Source organism: Temnothorax curvispinosus, unplaced genomic scaffold (assembly GCF_003070985.1).
Source record: "Temnothorax curvispinosus isolate PA1 unplaced genomic scaffold, ASM307098v1 QBEX01016055.1, whole genome shotgun sequence".
In the NCBI taxonomy this organism is placed as follows: Eukaryota; Metazoa; Arthropoda; class Insecta; order Hymenoptera; family Formicidae; genus Temnothorax; species Temnothorax curvispinosus.
Genome location: NW_020225835.1, coordinates 30,271 through 55,950, shown reverse-complemented (window position 1 = coordinate 55,950; position 25,680 = coordinate 30,271). Strand labels below are relative to the sequence as shown.

The 25,680-nt window shown below is 31.7% G+C and overlaps 2 protein-coding genes across 3 annotated transcripts; both read left to right on the top strand.

Moving 5' to 3' along the window:
• Positions 1–26: 26 nt before the first annotated feature.
• On the top strand, positions 27–5,632 carry LOC112466343. Its single transcript, XM_025034404.1, has 6 exons — positions 27–484; positions 584–694; positions 762–852; positions 1,232–1,365; positions 1,538–1,670; positions 5,530–5,632. The coding sequence occupies exons 1-6, from the start codon at positions 186–188 to the stop codon at positions 5,554–5,556; spliced, it is 795 nt and encodes a 264-aa protein (XP_024890172.1). The 5' UTR covers positions 27–185; the 3' UTR covers positions 5,557–5,632.
• A 1,155-nt stretch (positions 5,633–6,787) lies between these two features.
• On the top strand, positions 6,788–25,434 carry LOC112466342. Of its 2 annotated transcripts, XM_025034402.1 has the most exons (9): positions 6,788–7,052; positions 20,868–20,987; positions 22,492–22,609; positions 22,854–23,118; positions 23,218–23,328; positions 23,396–23,486; positions 23,871–24,007; positions 24,181–24,313; positions 25,141–25,434. In XM_025034402.1, the coding sequence occupies exons 1-9, from the start codon at positions 6,909–6,911 to the stop codon at positions 25,195–25,197; spliced, it is 1,176 nt and encodes a 391-aa protein (XP_024890170.1). In that variant the 5' UTR covers positions 6,788–6,908; the 3' UTR covers positions 25,198–25,434. The 2 variants fall into 2 exon arrangements, with proteins under 2 accessions (XP_024890170.1, XP_024890171.1); XM_025034403.1 differs by lacking the exon at positions 23,396–23,486 and having other exon boundaries at positions 23,953–24,007.
• Positions 25,435–25,680: the final 246 nt, after the last annotated feature.

The following is a 25,680-nucleotide window of genomic DNA, read 5'->3' as shown; positions in this document are numbered from 1 at the left end:
ATCGCTATCATAGAAAAATACGGGAGCAAGGCAAAATGTTACACAACCATATTTATACGTAAGATAATGGTAGTCGAGTTCTCTGTTCCAAAATTAGATTAATCACAAATACATTTTTTTCAAAACAAAACAAGATTTTCGCTAACCTCAACAGAGAAAAATGAAAAAAAGGCGGTTTGATTTATATGTGTGTGATTAATTTTACAAAACTTCTCCCAGTGCTTGGCATATTGAACAAATGTAACTTAGCTGTTGTACAAATTTTGCCGTACATTCAACACATTGTTCTGCCTAAGAACGATTCTCGACTAAATCCTTCAGTGTATGTTGCGACAGAGTACTTTACTGATCAAGAAAAATATTTCTACTTAATTACGCTGCATACACTAGCAGCTTCTTACGTAGGAAATGCCTTAATGATAGCAACAGGGACGATGCTCATTGGATATATTCAACATATCTGCGGAATGTTTAGTATCGCCAGGTGAGTAAATAAATGCTAGAATATAATCGTAAACAATATTTGTTTGTTATCTCAAAACAAAATAAAATTAATTGAAGGAATATAATCATTTTTTTACAGTTATCGAATCAAACAGGCAATCAATATTTTACAAAAAGATATCCTAAAGAGTGAGAACATGGTTTATAAGGAGCTTACTTATGCCATAGATATACATCGCAAGGCTATGGAGTTGGTATATATTTAATAAAGAGCATTGAATACTCATATAATTACACGAATTTCCTTGTACTTGAAGGTTCACGGACTTTTTAATATCAAATTTTGTGGGATCATTCTTCTTCTTGATAGCAATCGGCGTGACTTGTATTAGCCTTAATCTTTTTTGGGTAAAATTCTGTATATTTAATCCTAATTTCATGACATTAGAATTTTATGAAATAGTTAAGAAAATAAAAAGAAGTAGCAAAACATTTTTCTATCTATAATATATTTATTGAAAACAATAATTCATGAAAATAATGGTTATCTAATTTTCAAGATACTGTAATTGCTAATTATATGTATAAGCTAAGTAAATAAATTAGCAATAACTAAATAAAAACTTAATATTAAAACTCTTAATTCTCAATTATTCCCAATAATTCAATATTCTGATTCGATGACATATAATCTATTGAAATTTTATCATGTAATATATACAGAACACAATATGATTCGATCATGCGTAAGAAGTTGAAAGCTTAACGGACGTATCACATTTTTTAGCTTGCGTCATATAGTGATGAAATTGAAAAACTTGTACCTTTTATAATAATAAACATCCTCTACACGTACTTGTTCTTAGCCAACTATATAGCGCAAGAAATTACGGATCACAACGAATATGTATTTGCCACAGTGTAAGAAATATTTTCATCATTTTGTCATACAAGGGTACTCATTTTGTAATAGAAATCTAAATTATAAAAAAATATTAGAGTAAAAGTACTAATACGATTCGTGGAACAAATATATTTATTATTACCAAATATTTTTGTCTTATTAAAACTAGCTATTGTTATTATTTTGTAGATACAACGTTCAGTGGTACACGGCTCCCTTACATATACAGAAAATAATATTGTTTCTACTACAAAGAGGCACTAAACCATTTCATATAAATCTCGGTGGAATATTTGTGGCGTCCTTAGAAAGTGCGGTTACGGTAAGAAACATGTATCATATGTTGTAGTTTATAGTAAGTTCTTCTATTATCTCTGAGAATATTGTTTAATCAATAATAACATTAACAATCATTTTAAAATATTCTCTTGCTATTTTAGTCGAATCACGATTTACATCATATAAATCATACGAAAACGTATAGTTTTACTATAATAATTATTATTTACAAAATGTTAACTAACAGCTCAGTACAGCTAGAAAATAAAATAAGAGATAAAGAAAATTATAAAATTACTATTGTATTTCTTTTTTTATCTCTCTCTCTTTCATGATCAATAATATTACGAAATTAATAATTAACTTTTACTTCAAAACATTGTAGTTGAATTAGCGGAAAAACATCGATTATCTAAACGTATTGTCCTCAAATTTTTGGTTAAAGAAAGTTCTGTTATACTTTTTTATATTACTTATTACAGAATAAAGCAAAAAAGATATATTTTATTACAGTTGTTTAGTACTTCGATATACTATTTTACTGTTCTCTGTTCTACGAGGGAGAACTAAGAGTATAAATTTATGACGATAAAACAAAATTAGTTTCAATTTGGAAGCGAGAGAATGAAAAGGGGATGGTGAAGTTGATTGAAATAAATATTGAGACCATTTCGATCTCGCACTTTACGTAATATATGTGTTGAAGTATTAGTAATTCTGCGAAGGGAGAATATTATTATTAAAAAATCGAAATTCTACATTGTAAAAACTGCAGAATAATGTTCAAAACGTTGCGTACAATAAAAATTTTTTATTATTCAGACTTTATGTAATTATAAAAAGTTCCCTTTTTGTAAATGCAATAAAATTTTGAATGGTTCTATTATATTATTAAATAAAATACAAAAAAAATTTTATGATTGCTTTCTTATAGCGCAATTAACTGATTTCCTTTATTTAATTTTTAATGATATTTAGTAGTATATATTTCCGATATGTAATTATTTCAAGTAAGGGAAACCGAGGCTATATGGCTCCAGGGGTATATTGCTTATGTGCTATTTTTTAGTATTTATCTCGAGAGGAACTGTTGATAAAAAATAGAGAAATAGTTCTTCTAGATTCTAAAAAAAAGCATTACGCGAGTTTCCATCCATTTTGTTCCTCTCAATATAAATACTAAAAAATAGCACATGAGCAACATATCCCTGGAGCCATATAGCCCCGGTATGGAGAGAGCCCCAATGAAATAACTCAATCTGCACGACAAATAACTGTTTTAAACAATAGACTATTTAATGAAAACAATATTGATTATTTACCGACAACAGAAACGCACTCAATAAACTTTTGCCTGTAACAAACATTTATTTAAAGAAAAAATAATTCTTTTACATATAAGCAAGTCAAGTAACTTGCAAAGATAATGATAATAAATAATTTTGTATACTAATATAAAACTATTTGTATTAAGAAAAGTATACAAATCTGTAAATCCATACATTTATGCAATAAAGTGTTTAAAAGTACTCATGATGTCAGGATAACCGAAATAAGCCTCATGACACCATCGAATACGAATTCCACAAAATATAGTCATTTTCAAAATTTTTATTGCATCCTGGACAAAGAATTTTATTTGAGATGTCAAAGACATTTTATCAATGTTTCTTTCTTCCATCAAGGAAGTATATTACTCTTTCTCGTTTTTGCTGCCTTTTGCTTCCTCATAGAGAAAACTTTGTTTTCGTGAATTTCGTATATATGGAACCTTCGATTGCATATAAAGTTGGGTTTAGTCAACCAAATTTAAAAAAATTATATATGAAATAAGGGTAGAAGAAACCAACGAAGAGATTGGTTTTTGAGTTTTTTCTGCCAATATGTTCAGATTGTTGTAAAACGTCGAAATATTGCCTAAAAAAAAATGTCCGTGTGTATGTATGTATGTGTGTATGTATGTATGCTTTTGTTGTCCGTATATGCTCTAACTTCCGTAATTTTTGTGATATCGGGATGTTTTTTTTTTTTTTAATCGATAAAGTATCATTCAAGGAAGGTTGATATTGAATTTGGCGATGATCGGTTTTTTTTTTAATTTTTTTAGAAATGTCCATGGTTGCTCTAACTTCCGCAAATTTGATAAGATAAGATGATTGTTAAGATTTGGTTGATTTCAAGTTTGAGGTTCAACACCAACCTGCCTTTAATGATACTCTACGATTTTTCGACGTTTTCGAACATAAGCAAAGCAACACATTGACATTAAAAACTCAAAAAACAATTTTTACTTCGGTTTTTTCTACCCCTATTTCATATATAATTTTTTAAGATTTGGTTGATTAAACCCAGCTTTATATATACGCGATTAAAGGTCCATAATTTTGCTCGCATATAAAGCTAAGTCTAATCAACCGAATTTAAAAGAATTATACATGAAATAGGGGTAGAAAAAACCGAAGTAAAAATTGTTTTTTGAGTTTTCGATGTCAATGTGTTGCTTATGTTCGAAAACGTCGAAAAATCGTAGAGTATCATTAAAGGTAAGTTGGTGTTGAACCTCAAACTTGAAATCAACCAAATCTTAACGAATTAGGTGGAAAAAAATGAAGAATATAATGGAATTAATAAAAATTGATAATAATGAAGAGGTTACTGATTTTTATCTAAAAAAAAAACAGCAAAATTTAACAAAATTTCTATAACTCAAAAACTAATTAACCAAATTTTAAAGAATTATAGATTACTTTAATTTCCGCAAATTTTGAGACATTGAGCTCAATTTTTTTTTATGAATAGAGTATTATTATAGGTAAGTTGGTGTTGAATTTGGCAATGATCGGTGAAGAGGTTACCGATTTTTGCCTAAAAAGTGTACAAGTTATTCGTTATAATAGAATTTTAAAGAATTATATATGAAGTAGGGGTAGAACTTTTCGGGAATTGCCATAAAGTATAAAATTTGTCATTACCGACTTTTGGAAACTGGTTCCAAATTTTTTCCAATTTTTCGGAAAATAATTGACTGAATCTTAAAGAATTATATATGAAATAGGATTAGAAAGAACTAAAGAATGTCATAGAATTAAAAAAATTGCTAATAGTAAATAGGGGTAGAACTTTCCGGGAATTGCCATAAAGTATGTAATTTTTTATTACCGATTTTTGGAAACCGGTTCCGAAATTTTTCAAAATTTTCGGAAAATAATTGACCGAATTTTAAAGAATTATATATGAGTTATATATTATATTATGTAATGAATTATATATTATATATGAAATAGGATTAGAAAAAACTAAAGAATGTAATAGAATTAAAAAAATTGCTAATAGTAGCCAATCAGAGGACCGTATTAGCATCTTAAGACATCACTTCCTCTATGAGAAAGCCAAGTGCAAATTTCTAACTTGCACCATTTTTTAATTTTATTTCTACATTTTCTACTATTTTACTAATTACCAATTTGCAAAAGAAATTATTTCATTTTCGCCTATTTCTATTTTCTTGGTTTACTTTCCTTTATTTGGTAACTTATTTTTAAAGGTGGAAATGACGTATAATTTCTGACCTTTCCGACAACGTTTTTTAGTTTCCTTTATTTTGGTAGCCGACTTATATCAGAAACAGTATCATCAACAAACAGGTTTATATTTTTATTATCATTAGAATCACTTGATTCTTTCTATCAGTTTCAGATTAAGTAACGGCTTTCAAATTCACATGTGAATTAGGGCATGTATTTTGCGATCTGAAATCGTGCTTTTTAGCACAATCAATCATTTTTGTCAGCGCAAAGTTGTCATCATTAATTAATACTTATTTTTAATGACACGAAGCTATTGAGTGATGAAATAGCCAGGTACTTTTGCGTTTTTTAGACTAAAAATTTTCTATGTTCTAGTTGCATCAGGAGGCTCAAACTCCATAAGAACTCATCGATAATGGGGAAGAATGGGGAAGACGGGAGAACAAAAGTTGTTTAACACTCTAATTAGAATGACGAAGGTACCTTCACATGGTTTGTATAAAATTGGAAATAATGCAGAAACAATTTATATTTGTGTTTATTTATGTTCATATTTCATTTCTATTCTATTACAATATCAAAATATAGTACAATGTTTAGGATGATTATGAGGAAACTTGGATACAGTAATAGCACGTTAACTTGATATGGGATGTTCATCGCACACTCCTTTATTGTTGCAAGTGCAATGCTTTCTTGTTTTCCTTTGCTTTCTATTCAAATCGCGGCAAACATAATAGCTGTCGACAACTACATGTCTAGCAAGCTGATTCTGTAACTCTCAACAGTTTCGTTATCGTTATATTGTTGTTGCGCAAATATTATACATGGTAAGAAAGCAGCGCAACGACAATATAACGATAACGAAACTGTCGTTAAAAGTTACAAAATCAGCCCACAGTTGAGTCACGTCTTTGGGCAGTAGAAGAACTTGCATATGCTAGGGAATGTATTTCACATTCAGGAACGTTTTTTGCAGCGGAACGTATAAATGATTTTCCTACTATAGTGAGATATCAGGCGCGTGCTTTAATGTTTGTGAGTGTGTGTGTGTCACAGTGCTGCAGCGGAGATAAGTATCTCGCTGTTTGTCACTCCCGTATGAACATTGCAGTTTGTCGTTTGCACCATTTTGCCAACGGAGCCGGATTTTCAGAGAAAAGACCAGAAAATCTACTATTCACTTCAAATTGTCATAACTCAGTAAAAAAAAAATTAAAGAGAAAATGTTAAATTTTACGATATAATCAATAAAATTTGGAGAATAAATTTTGTTCTCCACGTGTACGCTATAAAAGTTGAAGTGTATTCTTCAATTTTGCAATGTCCAATTTAAATTAGCGCCGTTTGTAGTAAAATTTTCGCAAAAAAACAAGTCTCAAAGCATTCGACAGCTGAGGACTCAAGCTTTACAAAGCTTTAAAAAGCTTTAAAACATCACTTTGCGATCATTATTCACAAAAATATGTAACTTTGAATTAGGTGCTTTTTAACGCTAATTTCAAGTAGCCCAAATTTTTTGCGGGTAAGTGTATATGAGTGAAATTATTTTCGCTAGAAAAAAAATTATTTTCCACGACATTATCTGATTTACTAAATATACTAACATTAACAAAATTTACTAATTTGAAGCTGAAATACTAATACTTAGCATTGCTTAGGCAAATATACCATCAATCAAGAGAAAAGAGAAGAGATATATAGATTTCCGTCCACTGCTTTTCCGTCAAATATATCTCTGTGCTTACGAAGAGATGATTTGTCTCAAAACTAGACATTTTAACGTCAATCGAATCCTGCTGCTTGCCGTTGGTTTGTGGCCTTACCAACGATCGCGAGTCGTTGAACTTCAGTCAATTTTATTCCTTGGCACTCTGATAATTTTCATTATATTCCAAGTATGTTAAGATTTTAATATTATTATTATGAAATAAGCTACCAAATATTGTATAAACGTTATTTTAATTACACCTATCAAATTTCAAATTATATTGCATAATATTTTATTTTATTAAAATAATATTATTGTGATACAATCATATCCGAATATTAATTACCTGCTGTGTTTACTAATTTATTGTACATAGTATACAGAGTAACAAAGAATAATAAAATTACAGTTTGCTAATCAGACTAATCTACTGTTGCTTTTTTTACGGCTAATTTATTTATTGAAAATCATTTCTTGCAGTTTACCACATTCTTGACGTCAAAATGTACTCCAGAACATATTTTCGAGATTATTTCTACTACGTTTTTCTTTACATGCTATGTGATCAAATATAATTCGTTTTGGATTAACGCCGATACTGTAAGAGTGTTAACAATCATATATGCATTAGTGATAAACAGAATTTTTGAATGTAAAACTATCGGATTTTTATATTTCTTACTTATTAGGACTAAATTTATCTATTTATTCTTAATTTTCTTTCAGTTTTTCATGATTTGAAGAACTCTATTTGTATTATAATTATAATGTAAGGAAATTAAACAGAAATAACATAGATATAATTCCGTCCCAATCAAGAATGCAGAAGTTTGACTATAAGCATTTTGAAAGAAGCATGACCATTTTTGGTGATTTCTGAGCCCTTTTCTATACGGTTCAAATATTATTTGTCATAAAGTCTTGATTCAATGCTATGCGAGTTTTTCTGCAGAATGTGCAAGAGAGGCCCTATTAGATTTGTTAGGAAACATGATCTTTGCCTAGTTTTCAATTTAATTTACGATATTCTTTTTATATTATCCTATAGATTTAGATCCCAGTAGAGCCTCCATTGAGTTCTATCAACTACATAATGGTGCATGGTTGTTGCATGCTTGTCTTGATTCGGCTAAGTTTTTGGATGCTTTATGTTATTTCGCCGTCATGTCAAAAAAAGACAGAGAGATATTTCGATTTTTTTGTGACAAATCCCCTGTAGTGATGTCCTCTTCTGGAGCCATACGTGGAAGGGAAATAAAACGAGCGTGTGATACATGTACTCAGCTGTCCGTGCAGATTCAACTCGAAGCAGTATATTAATTGTGCTAAACACGTACGAGCAAACGGCATGTACAAACTCTAATAGCGTTTTCTACTGGAAAAACTAGTGCAACACTCGTGCACACTGGTGCACGCTGATGCACACATATTTTCAGTGTTTAATGTTCTACTGTGTTTAACTTGACAAATTTCTGTCAATAGTACATTAAACACTGAAAATATGTAAACTAATTTTCACATTAAAACAATAAAATTACATTCACAATCAGTGTGTACAGTTGCACTAGTTTTTCCAGTAGAAAATGCTATAAGTGTGCATTTATGTTGAACGCGCACGCGCATTTAAAAATATAACCTACTGACAGGAGATAATGATCCCGTTCAAATTTGACACGTTATTATGGAAGTACAAAGTACTTTATATCTTAATCGGATATAAGAACCGAATGAAGCCGCAGATGCCATAAAAGGATACTACTGTCATTGTAAGAATAGTCTTCGCACAGTGGATTATTGCGTTATATCCATGTTATAACAATATCATGGTGTTCGGAATATGGTAGACATTCCTTGCTTATTTCGCTCCCAGCAAGCTTCTTGGATGACATGACTGCAAACGTAGAAAGTGGTGATTTGAGTGATGGGTACGAAAATAGTGTCCTGTACTCAAGCTATATTCCTCTCCTGCATTAGCTGCAAACCTTATGCTACTGGTTACGTTAATATTCTAACATAAGCTTCTGAATAAACCTTATTTTATTTGCGTAGAAAAGGGCTTAGAATAGTCAACCTCCTTTACAAAAAAAAATGGGATAATATTATTGACAGATAAGGATTTCGCTGGATCGGCTTCAAGATGTATGTAACGAGCTAAGAGATGAGAATGAAATCGCTATTCTAAAAAAATATGGGAGCAAGGCAAAACGTTACACAACTGCAATTATACGTAAGACATGATGTCGAGTCTTCTGTATGTTTAAAAATTAGATTAAACATAATCATAAACACATTTTTTTCAAGACAAAACAAGATTCTGTCTAGCCTCAATACAAAAAATTAAAAGACGACTGAATGTTTGATATATAAATATATATATATATATGTGTGTGTGTGTGTGTGTGTGTGTGTGCTTTCTAATTTTACAAAATTTCTTTCAGTGCTAGGTATATATTGCGTAGGTACAGTAACTGCTATGTATATCTGGACGTACATTCAATACATTGGTCTGCCTAAAAACGAGTCTCGACTAAATCCTTCAGTGTATGTTATGACAGAATACTTTATTGATCAAGAAAAATATTCCTACTTAATCACGCTGCATGTACTAGCAGCTATTTACATAGGGGCTGTCTCACTGATAGCGACAGGAACTATGCTCATTGCATATCTTCAACATATCTGCGGAATGTTTAGTATCGCCAGGTGAGTAAATGAATGCTAGAATATAATCGTAAACAATATTTGTTTGTTATCTCAAAACAAAATAAAATTAATTGAAGGAATGAAATGATTTGTTTACAGTTATCGAATCGAACAGGCAGTCAATGTTTTACAAAAAGATATCCTAAAGAGTGAGAACATGGTTTATAAGAAGATTACTTATGCCGTAGATATTCATCGCAAGGCTACAGAGTTGGTATATCATCATACTATTATATAAAACCCGACTGTTTGGTTGTCTGTCTGTCCGCGAACTACTCATTCGTTAGTGGACCGAATTTTTACCAAGGGTACATGAAATAGGGGTAGAATTTCCCGGGAAGTGCCATAAAGTCGATAGTTTTTTGTTACCAATTTTCTGGAAACCAATTTTTCTGGGTTGAATTTTCTGGGGAGTGCTATAAAGTATATAATTTTTCGTTACCGATATTTTTGGAAACAATATCAGAAGTTTGACGAATTTTTCGGGAAATAATTTATCGAATTTTAAAGAATTGAATGTAAAACAGGGGTAGAATTTCCCGGGGAATGCTATAAACTGTATAGTTTTTCGTTACCGTTCTTTTTGGGAACCGGTATCTTTTTGGAAATTGGTTACGAAATTTTCCAGAGAGGGAGAGAGAGAGACTATTGGCGTGTCTTATTACATATGTCTTCCGGGGCGAAACCCGGGTAACCAGCTAGTATTTAATAAGGAGCATTAAATACTAATATAATTACACAAATTTTCTTGTACTTAAAGGTTCACGGACTTTTTAATATCAAATTTTGAAGGATCATTCTCCTTCATGATAGCAATCATAGTGACTTGTCTTAGCCTTCATCTTTTTCGGGTAAAATATTTAATTGTAATTTTATGATATTAGAATTTTATGAAATAGTCAAAAAAATAAAAAGAAGTAGCTAAACGCTTTTTTATCTATAATATATTTATTAAAAACGATAATTCATGAAAATAATGGTTACCTAATTTTTAAGATACTGTAATTGCTAATTATATGTATAAGCTAAGTAATTAAATTAGCAATAACTAAATAAAAACTTAATATTAAAACTCTTAATTCTCAATTATTCTCAATAATTCAATATTCTGATCCGATGACATATAATCTATTGAAATTTTATCATGCAATATATACAGAACCCAATATGATTCGATCGTGCGTAAGAAGTTGATACAATACTTAACAGACGTATTACATTTTTTAGCTTGCGTCATATAATGATGAAATTGGAAAACTTGTTGGTTCTTTTATAATGATAAACATCCTCTACGCGTACTTGTTTTTAGCCAACTATACTGCGCAAGATATTACGGATCACAACGAATGTGTATTTGCTACAGTGTAAGAAATATTTCCATCATTTTGTCATACAAGAGTATTCGTTTTGTAATAGAAATCTAAATTATAAAAAGATATTACAGTAAAAGCACTAATACGATTCGTAGAACAAATATATTTATTATTACCAAATATTTTTCTCTTATTAAAACTAGCAATTATTATTTTGTAGATACAACGTTCAGTGGTACACGGCTCCATTACATATACAGAAAATAATATTGTTTTTACTGCAAAGAGGCACTAAACCTTTTCATATAAATCTCGGTGGAATATTTGTGGCGTCCTTAGAAAGTGCGGCTACGGTAAGAAACATGTATCATATGTTGTAGTTTATAGTAAGTTCTTCTATGTATTATCTCTGAGAATATTGTTTAATCTAATAACATTAACAATAATTTTAAAATATTCTATTGCTATTTCAGTCGAATCACGCTTTACATCACATAAATCATACAAAAACGTATTCACTATAATAATTATTATTTACAAAATGTTAACTAACAGCTCAGTACAGCTAGAAAATAGAATAAAAGATAAAAAAAATTATAAAATTTATACTATTATATTTTTTGTTTTATCTCTCTCTCATAGTCAATAATATTACGAAATTAATAATAATTAACTTTTACTTCAAAACGTCGTAGTTGGATTATTAAAAAAAATCGATTATCTATAAAACTTATTGTCCCCAAATGTTTGGTTAAAAAAAGTTCTATTAAATTTTTAATATTACTTAATATTTTACAAAATAAAGCAAAAGAAATATTTTATTACAGATGTTTAATACTTCGATATACTATTTTACTGTTCTCTGTTCTACGAGGGAGATCTAAGAGTATAAATTAATAACGATAAAATAAAATTAGTTTTTCGGGATTCTACATTGTAAAAACTGCAGAATAATGTTTAAAACGTTGCGTACAATAAAAAATTTGTATTATTCAGATTTTATGTAAGTATAAAAAGTTTTCTTTTTGTAAATGCAATAAAATTTTGAATGGTTCCATTGTTAAATAAAATGCAAAAAAAATTTTCTTTATGATTGCTTTCTTATAACGCAATTAACTGATTTAGTTTATTTAATTTTTAATGATATTTAGTTGTATATATTTCCGATATGTAATTATCTCAAGTAAGGAAAACCGAGGCTATATGAGTCCAGGGGTATGTTGTTTATGTGCTATTTTTTAGTATTTATCTCGAGAGGAACAGTGTATAAAAAATAGAGAAATAGTTCTTCTAAATTCTAAAAAAAAAAACATTACGCGAGTTTCCGTCCATTGTCCTTCTCAATATAAATATTAAAAAATAGCACATGAGCAACATATCCCTGGAGCCATATAGCCCCGGTATGGAAGGAGCCCAATGAAATAACCCGCATCTGCACGACAAATAACTGTTGAAAACAATGGACTATTTAATGAAAACAATATTGATTATTTACCGACAACAGAAACGCACTCAATAAACTTTTGCCTGTAACAAACATTTATTTAAAGAAAAAATAATTCTTTTACATATAAGTCAAGTAACTTGCAAAGATAATGATAATAAATAATTTTATCTAAATCTAATATAAAACAATTTGTATTGAGAAAAGTATACAAATCTGTAAATGCATACATTTATCCCATAGACTTATATATCTATGATTTATCCGTTAATTTATAAAGTGTCTAACAGTACTCATGATGTTAGGTAAATACACAATAAAGAATTTAATTTAACAGTAACTCTTTCATAACCGGAATAAGCCTCATGACACCATCGAATACAAATTTCACAAAATATGGTCATTTTCAAAATTTTTATTGCATCCTGGACAAAGAATTTTATTTGAAGATGTCAAAGACATTTTATCAATGTTTCTTTCTTCTGTCGAGGAAGTATACTCTTTCTTGTCTCTGTTGCCTTTTTCCATTTTCTTGCTTTACTTTCTTTTATTTTTTTCTCTGCTGCCTTTTTCCATTTTCTTGCTTTACTTTCTTTTATTTGGTAACTTATTTTTAAAGGGGGAAGTGACTTATAATTTCTGACTTCTTCGACGACGTTTCTTAGTTTCCAAATTTTATTTTGGTAGCCGACTTATATCAGAAACAGTACCGCACTCTCTGCGAGTGGGACACGTGATTACGGCGGAATAAAGTAGACGCGGCGCGCAAAGTTGTCGATTCGGCGGCGCCCGATTTATGAGACGAAAACGATGTAAAGGGTGTTCCGAAAGTCGTAAACTCGATTGATCGTCCGGATCGCAGCAACGCAAACGACCGACACGGGCGGACCGAGACACAGTCCACAGCGTAAAGGACAACAAAAAAGGGGTGACGTCCTACATAATGGCACGGTTAATTAGCAGATGTAAATAATTCGAACCTGAAACGTATCAAACGAGTTTTCGACAGGATGGTGCGCGTGCGAGTCCCGTGAGAGCAACGATACAAACTCCAGGGCGATGGAGTCGCTGGATCGCGAAATCGCGAACCCAAACCCCGCCGCGAGAAGGGACGATTGATTGGGGTTCAGGGAGACTCGAAAGGTACAGCGGTACCATCCGCGATGCTATCCGATCATCGGGTCGCGAGAACTCGAACCGGGCAATTTTCGCGAGAGGTCACAATAAAGAGTGGTTCAATAAGTCAGGAAAATGACGGTATAGAAGGCCCGTCGACGTACAATAAGCGGAACGGCAAAACGCGAACCGGAAGTCGCGAACAATCCTAGACGACCCAGGTGCGCGGATGGCGTCCCCAAAACATCACCATGCGATGCTGACGAAAGCTCCAATAATGTAAACGCGAAGTTCCGTTTCCACAATGAAACAATGTTCAAAACGACGAAAGAATGTTTAAATAGGCTAGGCTAACCATCATAATTAAAGAGGAAACGAAACTTCGGGTAAAAGCGAATCGAACAGACGTGAAAGCAGCAAGATGAGATTATTCGAGAAATCGTACGTGGTTCTATGCGAATTCGCAAACGGCGAAAACACCAAAAAACTGAGGAATTTATCCATTGAATGTATTGTCTGCGAGCGAGCATATGTGAACAATTATCAGGGAACGCGGAAGCGAAAGCGGAAGCAAATGTCAGAACTGACGAGCGAACAAAAGGGCCCACCATACAGCGGGCGCGTGAATTAGGCGTACCAGGGCAAGAGTGGGAAACAAGCTCGATTATAAAAGGGCAGCAAATCCGGAGGATAAGAGGACTCCGCTTCGCGTTATCAGCAAGTACGGTCAACGAAGATAGTTGTACGGTCAATTCACTATTCGCGACACGCGAACGAATTATACTTACGTTTGTACGCGGGCGGAAAAACTCCAAGTACGGGAGAAACCGATCGTAGCACCTGTAAAGAAACCGGGCAGAATAAATTGTCTAATTACAAACCATCAATTCCAATCAAAATTATTTACACAATTTCTCGCGCGAAAGACTTACCTGTTCCCGTAATTCCTACCTGTCGGTGTTACCCGACCCAGCGACGGGCGATCCAGCGGCGGTCCAGCGAAGGTCCAGAGGGGCGACGAATCCAGCGGTGCACTGCTGCAGTCCCAGAGACGATCCACAAAGCGAGGTCCAGCGATGATCCAGAGTCCCAGCGGGCGGGCTTGAAGCAGGAAAGGAGGGAAGTAACGAGGTCCAGCGAAGGGTCAGTGAAAGATAATTATCTCTTTCTCGATTTCTCGTGAATAAAATCGAGTGGCGACCGATGATAAACGAATCTAATACAGAGTGTGTCGGTAACAACCCTCCGTCCGGTCACAATAGACAATGATAATAGACAAGGATAGACATGGTTATAGGTTATATTGCATTCATTACAATTGATCTTTTTTTGTAGGCTTTTATTTTTAGTTCCAATTGCACGATATTCTTCTTACATGTTCTTACATGCACGATGTTCTTACATGTTGTCCCTAGGTCATGCCGGTCTAATTTTGTGGATATATATTGTGAAATTTTTGTACAAAGCAAATATTGTCGTCACGTATACCAAAAAATATTAATTTTTTTTCGTTTTTGATATAAATTCAACCACCATGACCTAGATTTTGATGCGTACTTTAACTTTGGAGAAGAATTTTTAAATCCATAAAGCCAATAAAAAGATATGCGTTAAGAAAAAAACCGGTATTACAGACGGCTTTAGGATCACCTTAAACTTCCGGATTTGGAAATTCTATTTTTTAGGCATCTTGTGAAATATTGATCTTCACTGCACGTTCGATACGATAACTATAAATAATTATACAGTTTTTTAATAGAACATTTTTTGAAAGGTATAAACTTTATATATACCTTCGTCCAATAGCAAATAGTTCTATTCATAACTCGAATGTTTGTGGCCATTTTATATATTCATTTCATACCTAGAAATTTTGAACATTCCAAAAATAAGCTGAAGATATCCAAGAAGCATTGTTCCTGTTGCTATTGTTGCAGCCGATCCTATGCAAAATGCTACGTTTGTATGTAATAGGATTTAAAAGAAATATTTTTCTTGATCGACAAAATATTCCGTTACGAATTGCATTCGACGTGGTTGAGATATATTTACTGATAAAGCAACGTCAAACATATTCATCAAACATTGAACGATAATTAAAAGTATAAGGTATTCCGCAAACCCCAACTGCTAAAAAACGTAATTGTTATTTAAATTTTTGCTATTTGGTTTTTCAAAATTGTTTTATGTGTGTCATATATCATAAACATGTATAGGTATTTTAAAATATAACATATCTTATTTTACCATGACTATAATCAATTTCTACGGCACAATTGGTAGCTATATGTATTTAATAGCTATTTACACATTTTATTTGTCTTATAAACATTTACTACTAATTGCTTTAAATACGTATAATAAATACTTTTTAAACTACACATATGTATAATATATATGGGACGTTTCACGTCAACCGGATCACTTGTCTGCCCAAAATTTGAAGCGACCTACAAAGACGTTCGATAGCTCAAAAAATTAGTCTTTACTAGTACTTTCAAAAGTCATGTGTCCCGTTTTGAAATCCAAGATGAAAAGTGGCCAATTTCACGCCAGGATTAGCGAGACGAAAGTAACCACTTTCCTACCTAGGGCGGAAAGTGATCACTTTCGTCCCGCTAAACAGGGACGAAGTGGCCACTTTCCGCCCTAGGGACGAAAGTGATCACTTTCCGCCCTAGGGAGGAAAGTGGTTACTTTCGTCCCGCTATGCCGTCCTGGCGTGAAATGGCCACTCTCGCCTCTCTCTAGGCATGGAGGTCGAACTTTCCGTAAAGATATTGTGAAAAATATCGTGTGCACCTCGGGGCGAAAGCTTTTTCAGACTCGTGTGATTTGCCGCCCTCGCCTTCGGCTCGAGCGGCAAACTTCACACTCATCTGAAAAACGCTACTTTCGTCCCTTGGTGCACGATATACTATTTCAGTGTTTGTGATGTTGAATCTGGGAGCTAGTTGAAGTTTGGAACGTTCCTGGATTTTTAAAAAATGATTTGTTCTATTTCTCCTTTGGCACAAAGACATTTCTGGGTGATAAATACGAAATACATAAGAGACCGAACCGATACACTCTGCGGAAGACACCCTTATACTCAAAAAACCTACCACTCGACCACTTTAAATATTCTGGCTACGCTGAAAACGATTTGTCCCATTTCTCCTTCGGCACACAGCAAATACTAAATTCCACACACAAAATACATAAAAGACCGAACCGATACACCCTGCGGAAGACACTCTTATACTAAAAAAACCTACCCCCGGACCACTTTAAATATTCTGGCTACGCTGAAAACGATTTGTCCCATTGCTCTTGTGCGGAGAAAACTGGGCTCCGTCTTTCGGAAAGAGACGTTAAGCCGTTGGTCCAAAAAGTTAAAGTGAGAGGAGAAGGATAGTATTGGTAGTAGGTTGCAAACTCTACGGAGATATGCAATAAATTATGAATTTTATATCGAACATCTTTGTAGGTCGCTTCAAATTTTGGGCAGACAAGTGATCCGGTTGACGTGAAACGTCCCATATATATATGCAAAGAAATTATGAGAACAAGCATAATTTTGTAATATATTAAAACTCATTTTCTTCCACTAATATTTTAACGATGTAGAGGTATAAAAAACGTAATCGCATAAAAAAATATTGCTTTACCCGTAAGTACAGCTGTGTAATGTTTCGCATTGTAGCCATATATTTTTTTATGATCGCAATTTTTCTTTCATCCTTTAATTCGTCATATATGTATATGTTGAAGTTCCATCAGTAAGTTTTTTATCTATTATTCCAGCAACATATTCTTATATTGTCTTTGTATACATCAGAATATATTTCGCGTATAAATATTTATTTGGTTGTAAAGCTTTATTTTACGGCTATGTCATATATTCGCTATGTCATAACTTACAGTTTTGATTTAATACAGAACGAATTGTAGTGTATCAAGTAAACAGTAAAGAAAGATGCGGAAGACACAACCTTGATGGCAACGAGATCAAGAGTACATCTTAAAGTTATAAGTGACGTTACCTGCACACAATGAATAATTTTATTTAATTTTGTCATGCACATCCCAGTTTTTACAACAAAAATTTAATTTTTGTTATCAATGTATTGCTTGGTATCCCATTGATCTAATATTCTTGCATATATTAATAAAAGATTGAGAAAACTTCAGTCAGATTCGGAATGTTCACAACAAAGAAGAAGTTTTATTGTTATACCATATTTAAAATCCATTTCTAAAATCATCACCTCAGCAGTCAATAAATCAGAAAATTCGGTGGGATACCGCATTTTAAGCAAACTTAATAGCATCATTAAGGTCGAGAAAGATAAGAACGCCCATTTTTCTAACAATAACGTAATATACAAGATTTGTTACAAGAATTGTGATGCCTCTTATGTCGGTCAGATTAAGAGGCAATTACATACTAGATTAAAGGAACATAAAGGCAATATTAGATTGGATGAGTCTAAACATTCGGTTGTCTCAGAACATATTACCAAATTTAATCATTCATTTGATTGGGACAATGTTTGCATCTTGGAAACTGAGCATAATTACAAAAAAAATATTGACCGCAGAAATGATACACATTAAAGAGAAGCCAAATGGTATAAATTTAAACAAGGATACGGAATTATTGAACGATGCCTATTTTGATATTTTAAACTTGTTATCATAAATGCTCGTTAATAACAATCAGTATTGTTTGCCGTGCCCTACTTGTGACGCGATCATTGTCTCGGTCGTCTGTAGTTCTTCGCGATGAGCACACACTGTTAAAAGACGATGGAAGGATTTCACCTTCGTTCTTGTTGCACTGATCGTTTATGTGAGTCCGTTTATGAGTCTAAACTTAATACTTAAATTCATGTTTGTCTTACGGAATTTCTAACTTTCCGTGTAGTTGCCACTAAGACGGCCTGGTGACAAAGGTCTTACGATTGCATGGGTTTTATGGACACACATATGTCATGTAACGAGGGAAACGACCAATTCTGCTTGTAATTTGACGAATACCTGACACTATTTTCTTCCGACTTCACTATATGACTAATCGTTCTTATACACGAGAGAGATTAATGTAAATTGTAGCGTTGATTAATGTAAATTGTAGCGTTGGATCGAATCTGATTCTTTGTTTGTAAAATGAGTCGAGATATTGTAATGCGTTATTCTTTATACGTTTTTATTGTTCTGCAAAAGGCCAAGTAAGGCTCAAAACACTACTGTATATCGTTATTGAAGTATTAAATATATTTTTTTAACATCTGTTAATTGCTCGAATTTTGGCCGTTTCAAACTACTTAGCTGTTGCTTTGTCGAGCGAAATTCCATTGTTATTTGTTATTTAATTTTATTTATAAATATAACTCTAAGTATGTACTCTAAGTAATTACAATGTATTTAATATAAAAAGTTGAACTGAACAGTATAGATTGAAATCAATTGTGCTGCAAATCTTCTCTTCTTATACATTTCTTGTTTTAAATCACGTCATTTTAACACGATTGAGTGTATTAACTTTTAATTTAATACGATTAAACATGTTAAATAACGTAATTTAACACATAAAGAAACATGTAAGAAAAGCTTCAATCAAATGTTATTTCTAGACGTGTTATTTTTATGCGTGTAAAAATAACATATTTTCTGTAAAAATAACACACTTGAATTTGTAATGCGGTTGAGATCAATTGATATTATGAGTACAATGTCAATATATTGTTCTCTTACCTGAAATATAATACTCGTTGTCAGAATACTGGAGAGGAAAATGAACTGAAATCGAGTGAGTTTGGATTGTTGATGAGGCCACAAACCGATAGCTAGCAATAGGATTTTATTGAGACCGAAATACTGAACTTCCAGACGGATCATCTCCCTATGCGCTCCAAAACATTACTGCGAAGACATCGACGACCGACGGTGTGCTCATCCCCTCCTTTTTTCACTAATCGGTTAAATTATTCCATATCGTTTTTTTCTTACGTAAATTTCAACGTAAATTCCGTAATTGACTGTAATGCACAGTTGAGCAAGTCCACCGTGAGATCGGAACACATTCGATTCAACAAAATTCTGAGTAAGATGCGTACCATTCTTTATAACATAATTTATGTGATCGATTTGTAGTTTAAAGTAATTTGACGGATGTGTCTTTCCCATGAAAAACTGAACTATATCTAGAAAAGCTACGCAGGCGCATTTCCTCCTTTTCAGTTTTAAAACTTTATTCAAGTACGAGCATTCGTGAAACACACTTCGTCTTCGAAAGAAAACTATCAAAAACGCATACATCTTCTTTGCTGAAAAAGTGTAATAAGATTTAATATTAATTTCTATAACATTACAAAACATAAATAATTTCCACAAAAAACAATAAAATTCCAATCTCAAATAAAAGGACATTACTAATGTAAAAAAAAAACATATGCCAAGTATATAAAATAATACAAAATTTGTATATTATTAATTTTTACAAAAAGTAGTAAAATCCTAACAAAAAGTCTTTACAAAAAAAAATACACCAAGTACATAACAAATCAACGTATATAGGTATGTAGATTTTGGAAACTTAGATGTCTAAAATTAACTTCGTTCATCAAAAATAGACGTAAGATCAATGCCATGCAATTAACCAAGTACATAACATATAGTATTAATGTTATAATCTGAATTACAATTTTTAGTACTGCTATTTATATACTTAGCTCTTATTTACACTTTGTTATATTAATTCGTTAGTTTTCTGCGTGTATATTAATAATAAACACTGAGATATCCAGGTGAGAAGTTAAGGAAAAACTTAACATTAAGATATACTAACATTAACATAATTTACTATTTTGAAGCTGATATACTAATACTTAACATTGCTTAGACAAATATACCATCAATCAAGAGAAAAGAGGAGAGATATATAAATTTCCATCCACTGCTTTTCCGTCAAATACATCTCTGTGCTCACGAAGAGATGATTTGTCTCGAAACTCAACATTTTAACGTCAATCGAATCCTGCTGCTTGCCGTTGGTTTGTGGCCTTACCAACGATCGCGAGTCGTTGAACTTCAGTTCATTTTACTTCTTGGCATTCTGATAACTTTCATTATATTTCAAGTATGTTAAGATTTTAATATTATTATTATGAAATAAACCACCAAATATTGTATAATATAACAAAGCCTTATTTTAATTACGTCAATCAAATTTCAAATTATATTAAATAATATTTTATTTTATTAAAATAATATTATTGTGATACAATTATATCCGAATATTAATTACTTGCTGTTTTTACTAATTTATTGTACCTAGTATACAGAGTAACGGAGAATAAAGAAATTACAGTTTGCTAATCAGATAATCTACTGTTGCTTTTTTGATGTGGCTGATTTAATTACTAAAAATTATTTCTTGCAGTTTACCACATTCTTGACGTCAAAATGTACTCCAGAACATGTTCTCAAAATTATTTCTACCACATTTTTCTTTACATGCTATGTGATCAAATATAATTCGTTTTGGATTAACGCCGATATTGTAAGAGTGTTATCAATCACATATGCATTAGTGATAAACAGAATTTTCGAATGTAAAACTGTCGGATTTTTATATTCCTTACCTATTAGGATTAAATTTATCCAGTTATTCTTAATTTTTTTTCAGTTTTTCATGATTTGAAGGACTCTACTTCTATTATAATTATAATGTAAAGAGTATTTAAAAAAATAACATAAATAATTCTGTCCTAATCAAGAATGCAGAAGTTTGACTATAAGCATTTTGAAAGAAGCATGACCATTTTTGGTGATTCCTGAGCCCTTTTCTTTACGGTTCAAATATTATTTGTCATAAAGTCCTGATCCAATGCTATGCGAGTTTTTCTGCAGAATATGTAAAAGAGGCCCTATTAGATTTGTTAGGAAACACGATCTTTGCATCGTTTTCAATTTGATTTACAATATTTCTTTTATATTATCCTATAGATATAGATCCCAGTAAGGCCTCCATTGAATTCTATCAACTGCATAATGGTGCTTGTTGCATGCTTGTCTTGATTCGGCTAAGTTCTTGGATGTCTTATATTATTTTGCAGTCATGTCAAAGAAAGACAGAAAGATATTTCGGATTTTTGTGACGAATCCTCTGTAGTAATGTCCTCCTTTGGAGCCATACTTGAAGGGGAAATAAAACGAGCGTGTGATACATGTACTCAGCTGTCCGTGCATGTTCAACTTGAAACAGGATATTGTGCTGAACACGTAAGAGCAGACTGCACGTATAAACTAAAACTAATAGCGTTTTCTACTGGGAAAACTAGTGTAACACTCGTGCACGCTAATGCACACATATTTTCAGTGTTTAATGTTCCACCACGTTTAACTTGACAAATTTTTGTCAATAGAACATTACACACTGAAAATATGTAAACTAATTTTCACATTAGAGCAATAAAATTACACTTAGTGTGCACCAGTGTTGCACTAGTTTTCTCAGTAGAAAACTCTATAAGTGTGTGTATTTATGTTAAACGCGCGCGCGCATTTAAAAATATAATCTACTGACAGGAGATAATGATCCCGTTCAAATTCGACACGTAATTATAGAAGTACAAAGTACTTGGTTTATATCTTGATCGGATAAAAACCGAATAAAGCCTCAGATGCCATAATAGAATACTACTGTCATTGTAAGAATAGTCTTCGCACAGTGGATTATTGCGTCCACGTTATAACAGTATCATGGTGTTCGGAATATGGTAGACATTTTTTGCTTATTTCACTCCCAACAAGCTTCTTGGATGACATGACTGCAAACGTAAAAAGTAGTAATTTGAGTGATGGGTACGAAAATAGTGTCCTATACTCAAGCTATATTCTAATGTTCCTCTCCTGCATTAGCTGCAAATTTAAGCTACTGGTTACGTTAATCTTCTAACATAAACTTTTGAATAAACCTTATTTTATTTGTCTAGAAAAGGGCCCAGAGTCACCCTCCTTTACAAAAAAAAAAGAAAAAAAAATTGGCATAATATTATTGACAGATAAAGAGTTCGCTGGATCGGCTTCAAGATGTATGTAACGAGCTAAGAGATGAGAAAGAAATCGCTATTCTGAAAAAATACGGAAACAAGGCGAAACGTTACACAACTGCAATTATACGTAAGACATGATAGTCGAGTCTTCTGTATGTTTAAAAATTAGATTAAACATAATCATAAACACTTTTTTTTTTAAGACTAAACAAGATTCTGCCTATCCTCAATATAAAAAATTAAAAGGCAACTGAATGTTTGATACATACACATACACACACACACACACGCACGCACGCACGCACGCACGCACGCGCTGTATGTGAGTTGTGTGTGTGTGTGTATGTTTAATTTTACAAAATTTCTTTCAGTGATTGGTACATATGGCACAGCTACATTTACTGCTATGCATATTTGGACGTACATTCAACACATTGGTCTGCCTAAAAACGAGTCTCGATTAAATCCTTCAGAGTATTTCATGACAGAATACTTTATTGATCAAGAAAAATATTTCTACTTAATCACGTTGCATGTATTAGCAACCATTTACATAGGGGCTGTCTCAATGATGGCGACAGGAACTATGCTCGTTGCATATCTTCAACATATCTGCGGAATATTTGGTATCGCCAGGTGAGTAAATGAATGCTAGAATATAATCGAAAACAATATTTGTGTGTTATCTCAAAACAAAATAAAATTAATTGAAGGAGTAAAATTATTTTTTTACAGTTATCGAATCGAACAAGCAATCAATATTTTACAAAAAGACATCCTAAAGAGTGAGGACATGGTTTATAAGGAGATTACTTATGCCGTAGATATTCATCGCAAGGCTATGGAGTTAGTATATATTTAATAAAGAGCATTAAATACTAATATAATTACACGAATTTTCTTGTACTTGAAGGTTCACGGATTTTTTAATATCAAATTTTGAGGGATCATTCTTCTTCTTGATAGCAATCGGCGTGACTTGTCTTAGCCTTAATCTTTTTCGGGTAAAATATTTAATCGTAATTTCATGATATTAGAATTTTATGAAATAGTCAAGAAAATAAAAAGAAGTGGCTAAACGCTTTTCTATCTATAATATATTTATTGAAAACGATAATTCATAAAAATAATGGTTACCTAATTTTTAAGATACTGTAATTGCTGATTATATGATGTATAAGCTAATTAAATAAATTAGCAATAACTAAATAAAAACTTAATATTAAAACTTTTAATTCTCAATTATTTTTAATAATTCAATATTCTGATCCGATGACATATCATAATCTATTGAAATTTTATCATGCAATATATATAGAACACAATATGATTTGATAGTGCGTAAGAAGTCGATAGCAGATGCTTAATGGACGTATCACATTTTTTAGCTTGCGTCATATAGTGATGAAATTGATAAACTTCTTATACCTTTTATAATAATAAACATCCTCTACGTGTACTTGTTCTTAGCCAACCATACTGCGCAAGAAATTACGGATCACAACGAATATCTATTTGCCACAGTGTAAGAAATATTTCCATCATTTTGTCATACAAGAGTACTCGTTTTGTAATAAAAATCTAAATTATAAAAAATATTACAGTAAAAGTATTAATACGATTCGTGGAACAAATACATTTATTATTACCAAATATTTGTGTCTCATTATAGAACTAGCAATTGTTATTATTTTGTAGATACAACGTTCAGTGGTACACAGCTCCGTTACATATACAGAAAATAATATTGTTTCTACTGCAAAAAGGCACAAAACCTTTTTATATAAATCTCGGTGGAATATTTGTGGCGTCTCTAGAAAGTGCGGCTATGGTAAGAAACATGTATCATATGTTGTATTTTATAGTAAGTTTTTCTATTATCTCTGAGAATATTATTTAATCGATAATAACATTAACAATCATCATTTTAACCCGTAGTGGTCACACCTCTTAAAAATAACGTAGTGGTCACACTGGGTCCAATGGATTCCACGCAGAAAAACAGTTGCCATTTGCGTTTTTTTTTATGTATCGATTCAAATTTTGAACTGGAATTTAGTTTAAGACTTTCTCTTTATAATCCAATAATTTTTTTCTCTTTTTTTAAATTTTATGTTAAAAAAACGCGAGAAAATTTTTTTTCGAGAAATTTAACTTTTTTCACAAAAATATTCATCAAAATTTCAATTTTTGAAATAGAGCAAAAAAACTTCCTGCGTTTTACTCTCAAAATACGTTTAAGAAAAAAATAGCCTGGGGGTCCACTGGACCCAGTGTGACCACTACGGTTTAAAATATTCTATTGCTATTTTAGCCGAATCACGCTTTACATCACATAAATCATACAAAAACGTATATTTTCACTATAATAATTATTATTTATAAAATGTTAACTAACAGCTCAGTACAGCTAGAAAATAGAATAAAAGATAAAGGAAATTACAAAATTACTATTGTATTTTTTGTTTTATCATGTCAATAATATTATAAAATTAATAATTAACTTTTACTTCAAAACGTCGTAATTTGATCATCATATACATGATGATAAAAAAAATCGATTATCTAAACGTATTGTCCCCAAATGTTTGGTTAAAGTTCTATTATATTTTTAATATTACTTATTAAAAAATAAGGCAAAGATATATTTTATTACAGCTGATGAGTACTTCAATATCCTATTTTACTGTTCTCTATTCTACGAGGGAGAATTAAGAGTATGAATTAATGACGATAAAATAAAATTAGTTTTAATTTGGAAGCGAGAGAATGAAAAGGGGACAGTGAAGTTGTTTGAAATAAATATTGGGACTATTTTGATCTCGCATTTTAGGTAATCTGTGTTGAAGTATTAGTAATTCTGTGAAGGGAGAATATTATTATTTAAGTGAGAAATCGGAATTCTACATTGTAAAAATTGCAGAATGTTGAAAACGTTGCGTACAATAAAACATTTTTATTATTCAAACTTTATGTAATTATAAAAAGTTTTCTGTTTGTAAATGCAATAAAATTTTGAATGGTTCCATTATTAAATAAAATGTAAAAGAAATTTACTTTATTAGTTTTTTCTTATAACGCAATCAACTGATACTTTATTTAATTTTTAATAATGTTTAGTAGTATATTTTTCCGATATGTAATTATCTCAAGTAAGGAAGACCGAGGCTATATATATATGGCTCCAGGGGTATGTTG

What these genes read in the sequence shown, in the direction of transcription:
- LOC112466343 (XM_025034404.1), top strand. Translation starts at nt 186, where the DNA reads ATGTGTGTGATTAATTTTACAAAACTTCTCCCAGTGCTTGGCATATTG. An exon ending in ATACATCGCAAGGCTATGGA is followed by an intron (nt 695 to 761) that starts GTTGGTATATAT and finishes TTGTACTTGAAG; the next exon opens with GTTCACGGACTTTTTAATAT. An exon ending in GAATATGTATTTGCCACAGT is followed by an intron (nt 1,366 to 1,537) that starts GTAAGAAATATT and finishes ATTATTTTGTAG; the next exon opens with ATACAACGTTCAGTGGTACA.
- LOC112466342 (XM_025034402.1), top strand. Translation starts at nt 6,909, where the DNA reads ATGATTTGTCTCAAAACTAGACATTTTAACGTCAATCGAATCCTGCTG. An exon ending in GGAATATTTGGTATCGCCAG is followed by an intron (nt 23,119 to 23,217) that starts GTGAGTAAATGA and finishes ATTTTTTTACAG; the next exon opens with TTATCGAATCGAACAAGCAA. An exon ending in CTCTAGAAAGTGCGGCTATG is followed by an intron (nt 24,314 to 25,140) that starts GTAAGAAACATG and finishes ATTTTATTACAG; the next exon opens with CTGATGAGTACTTCAATATC.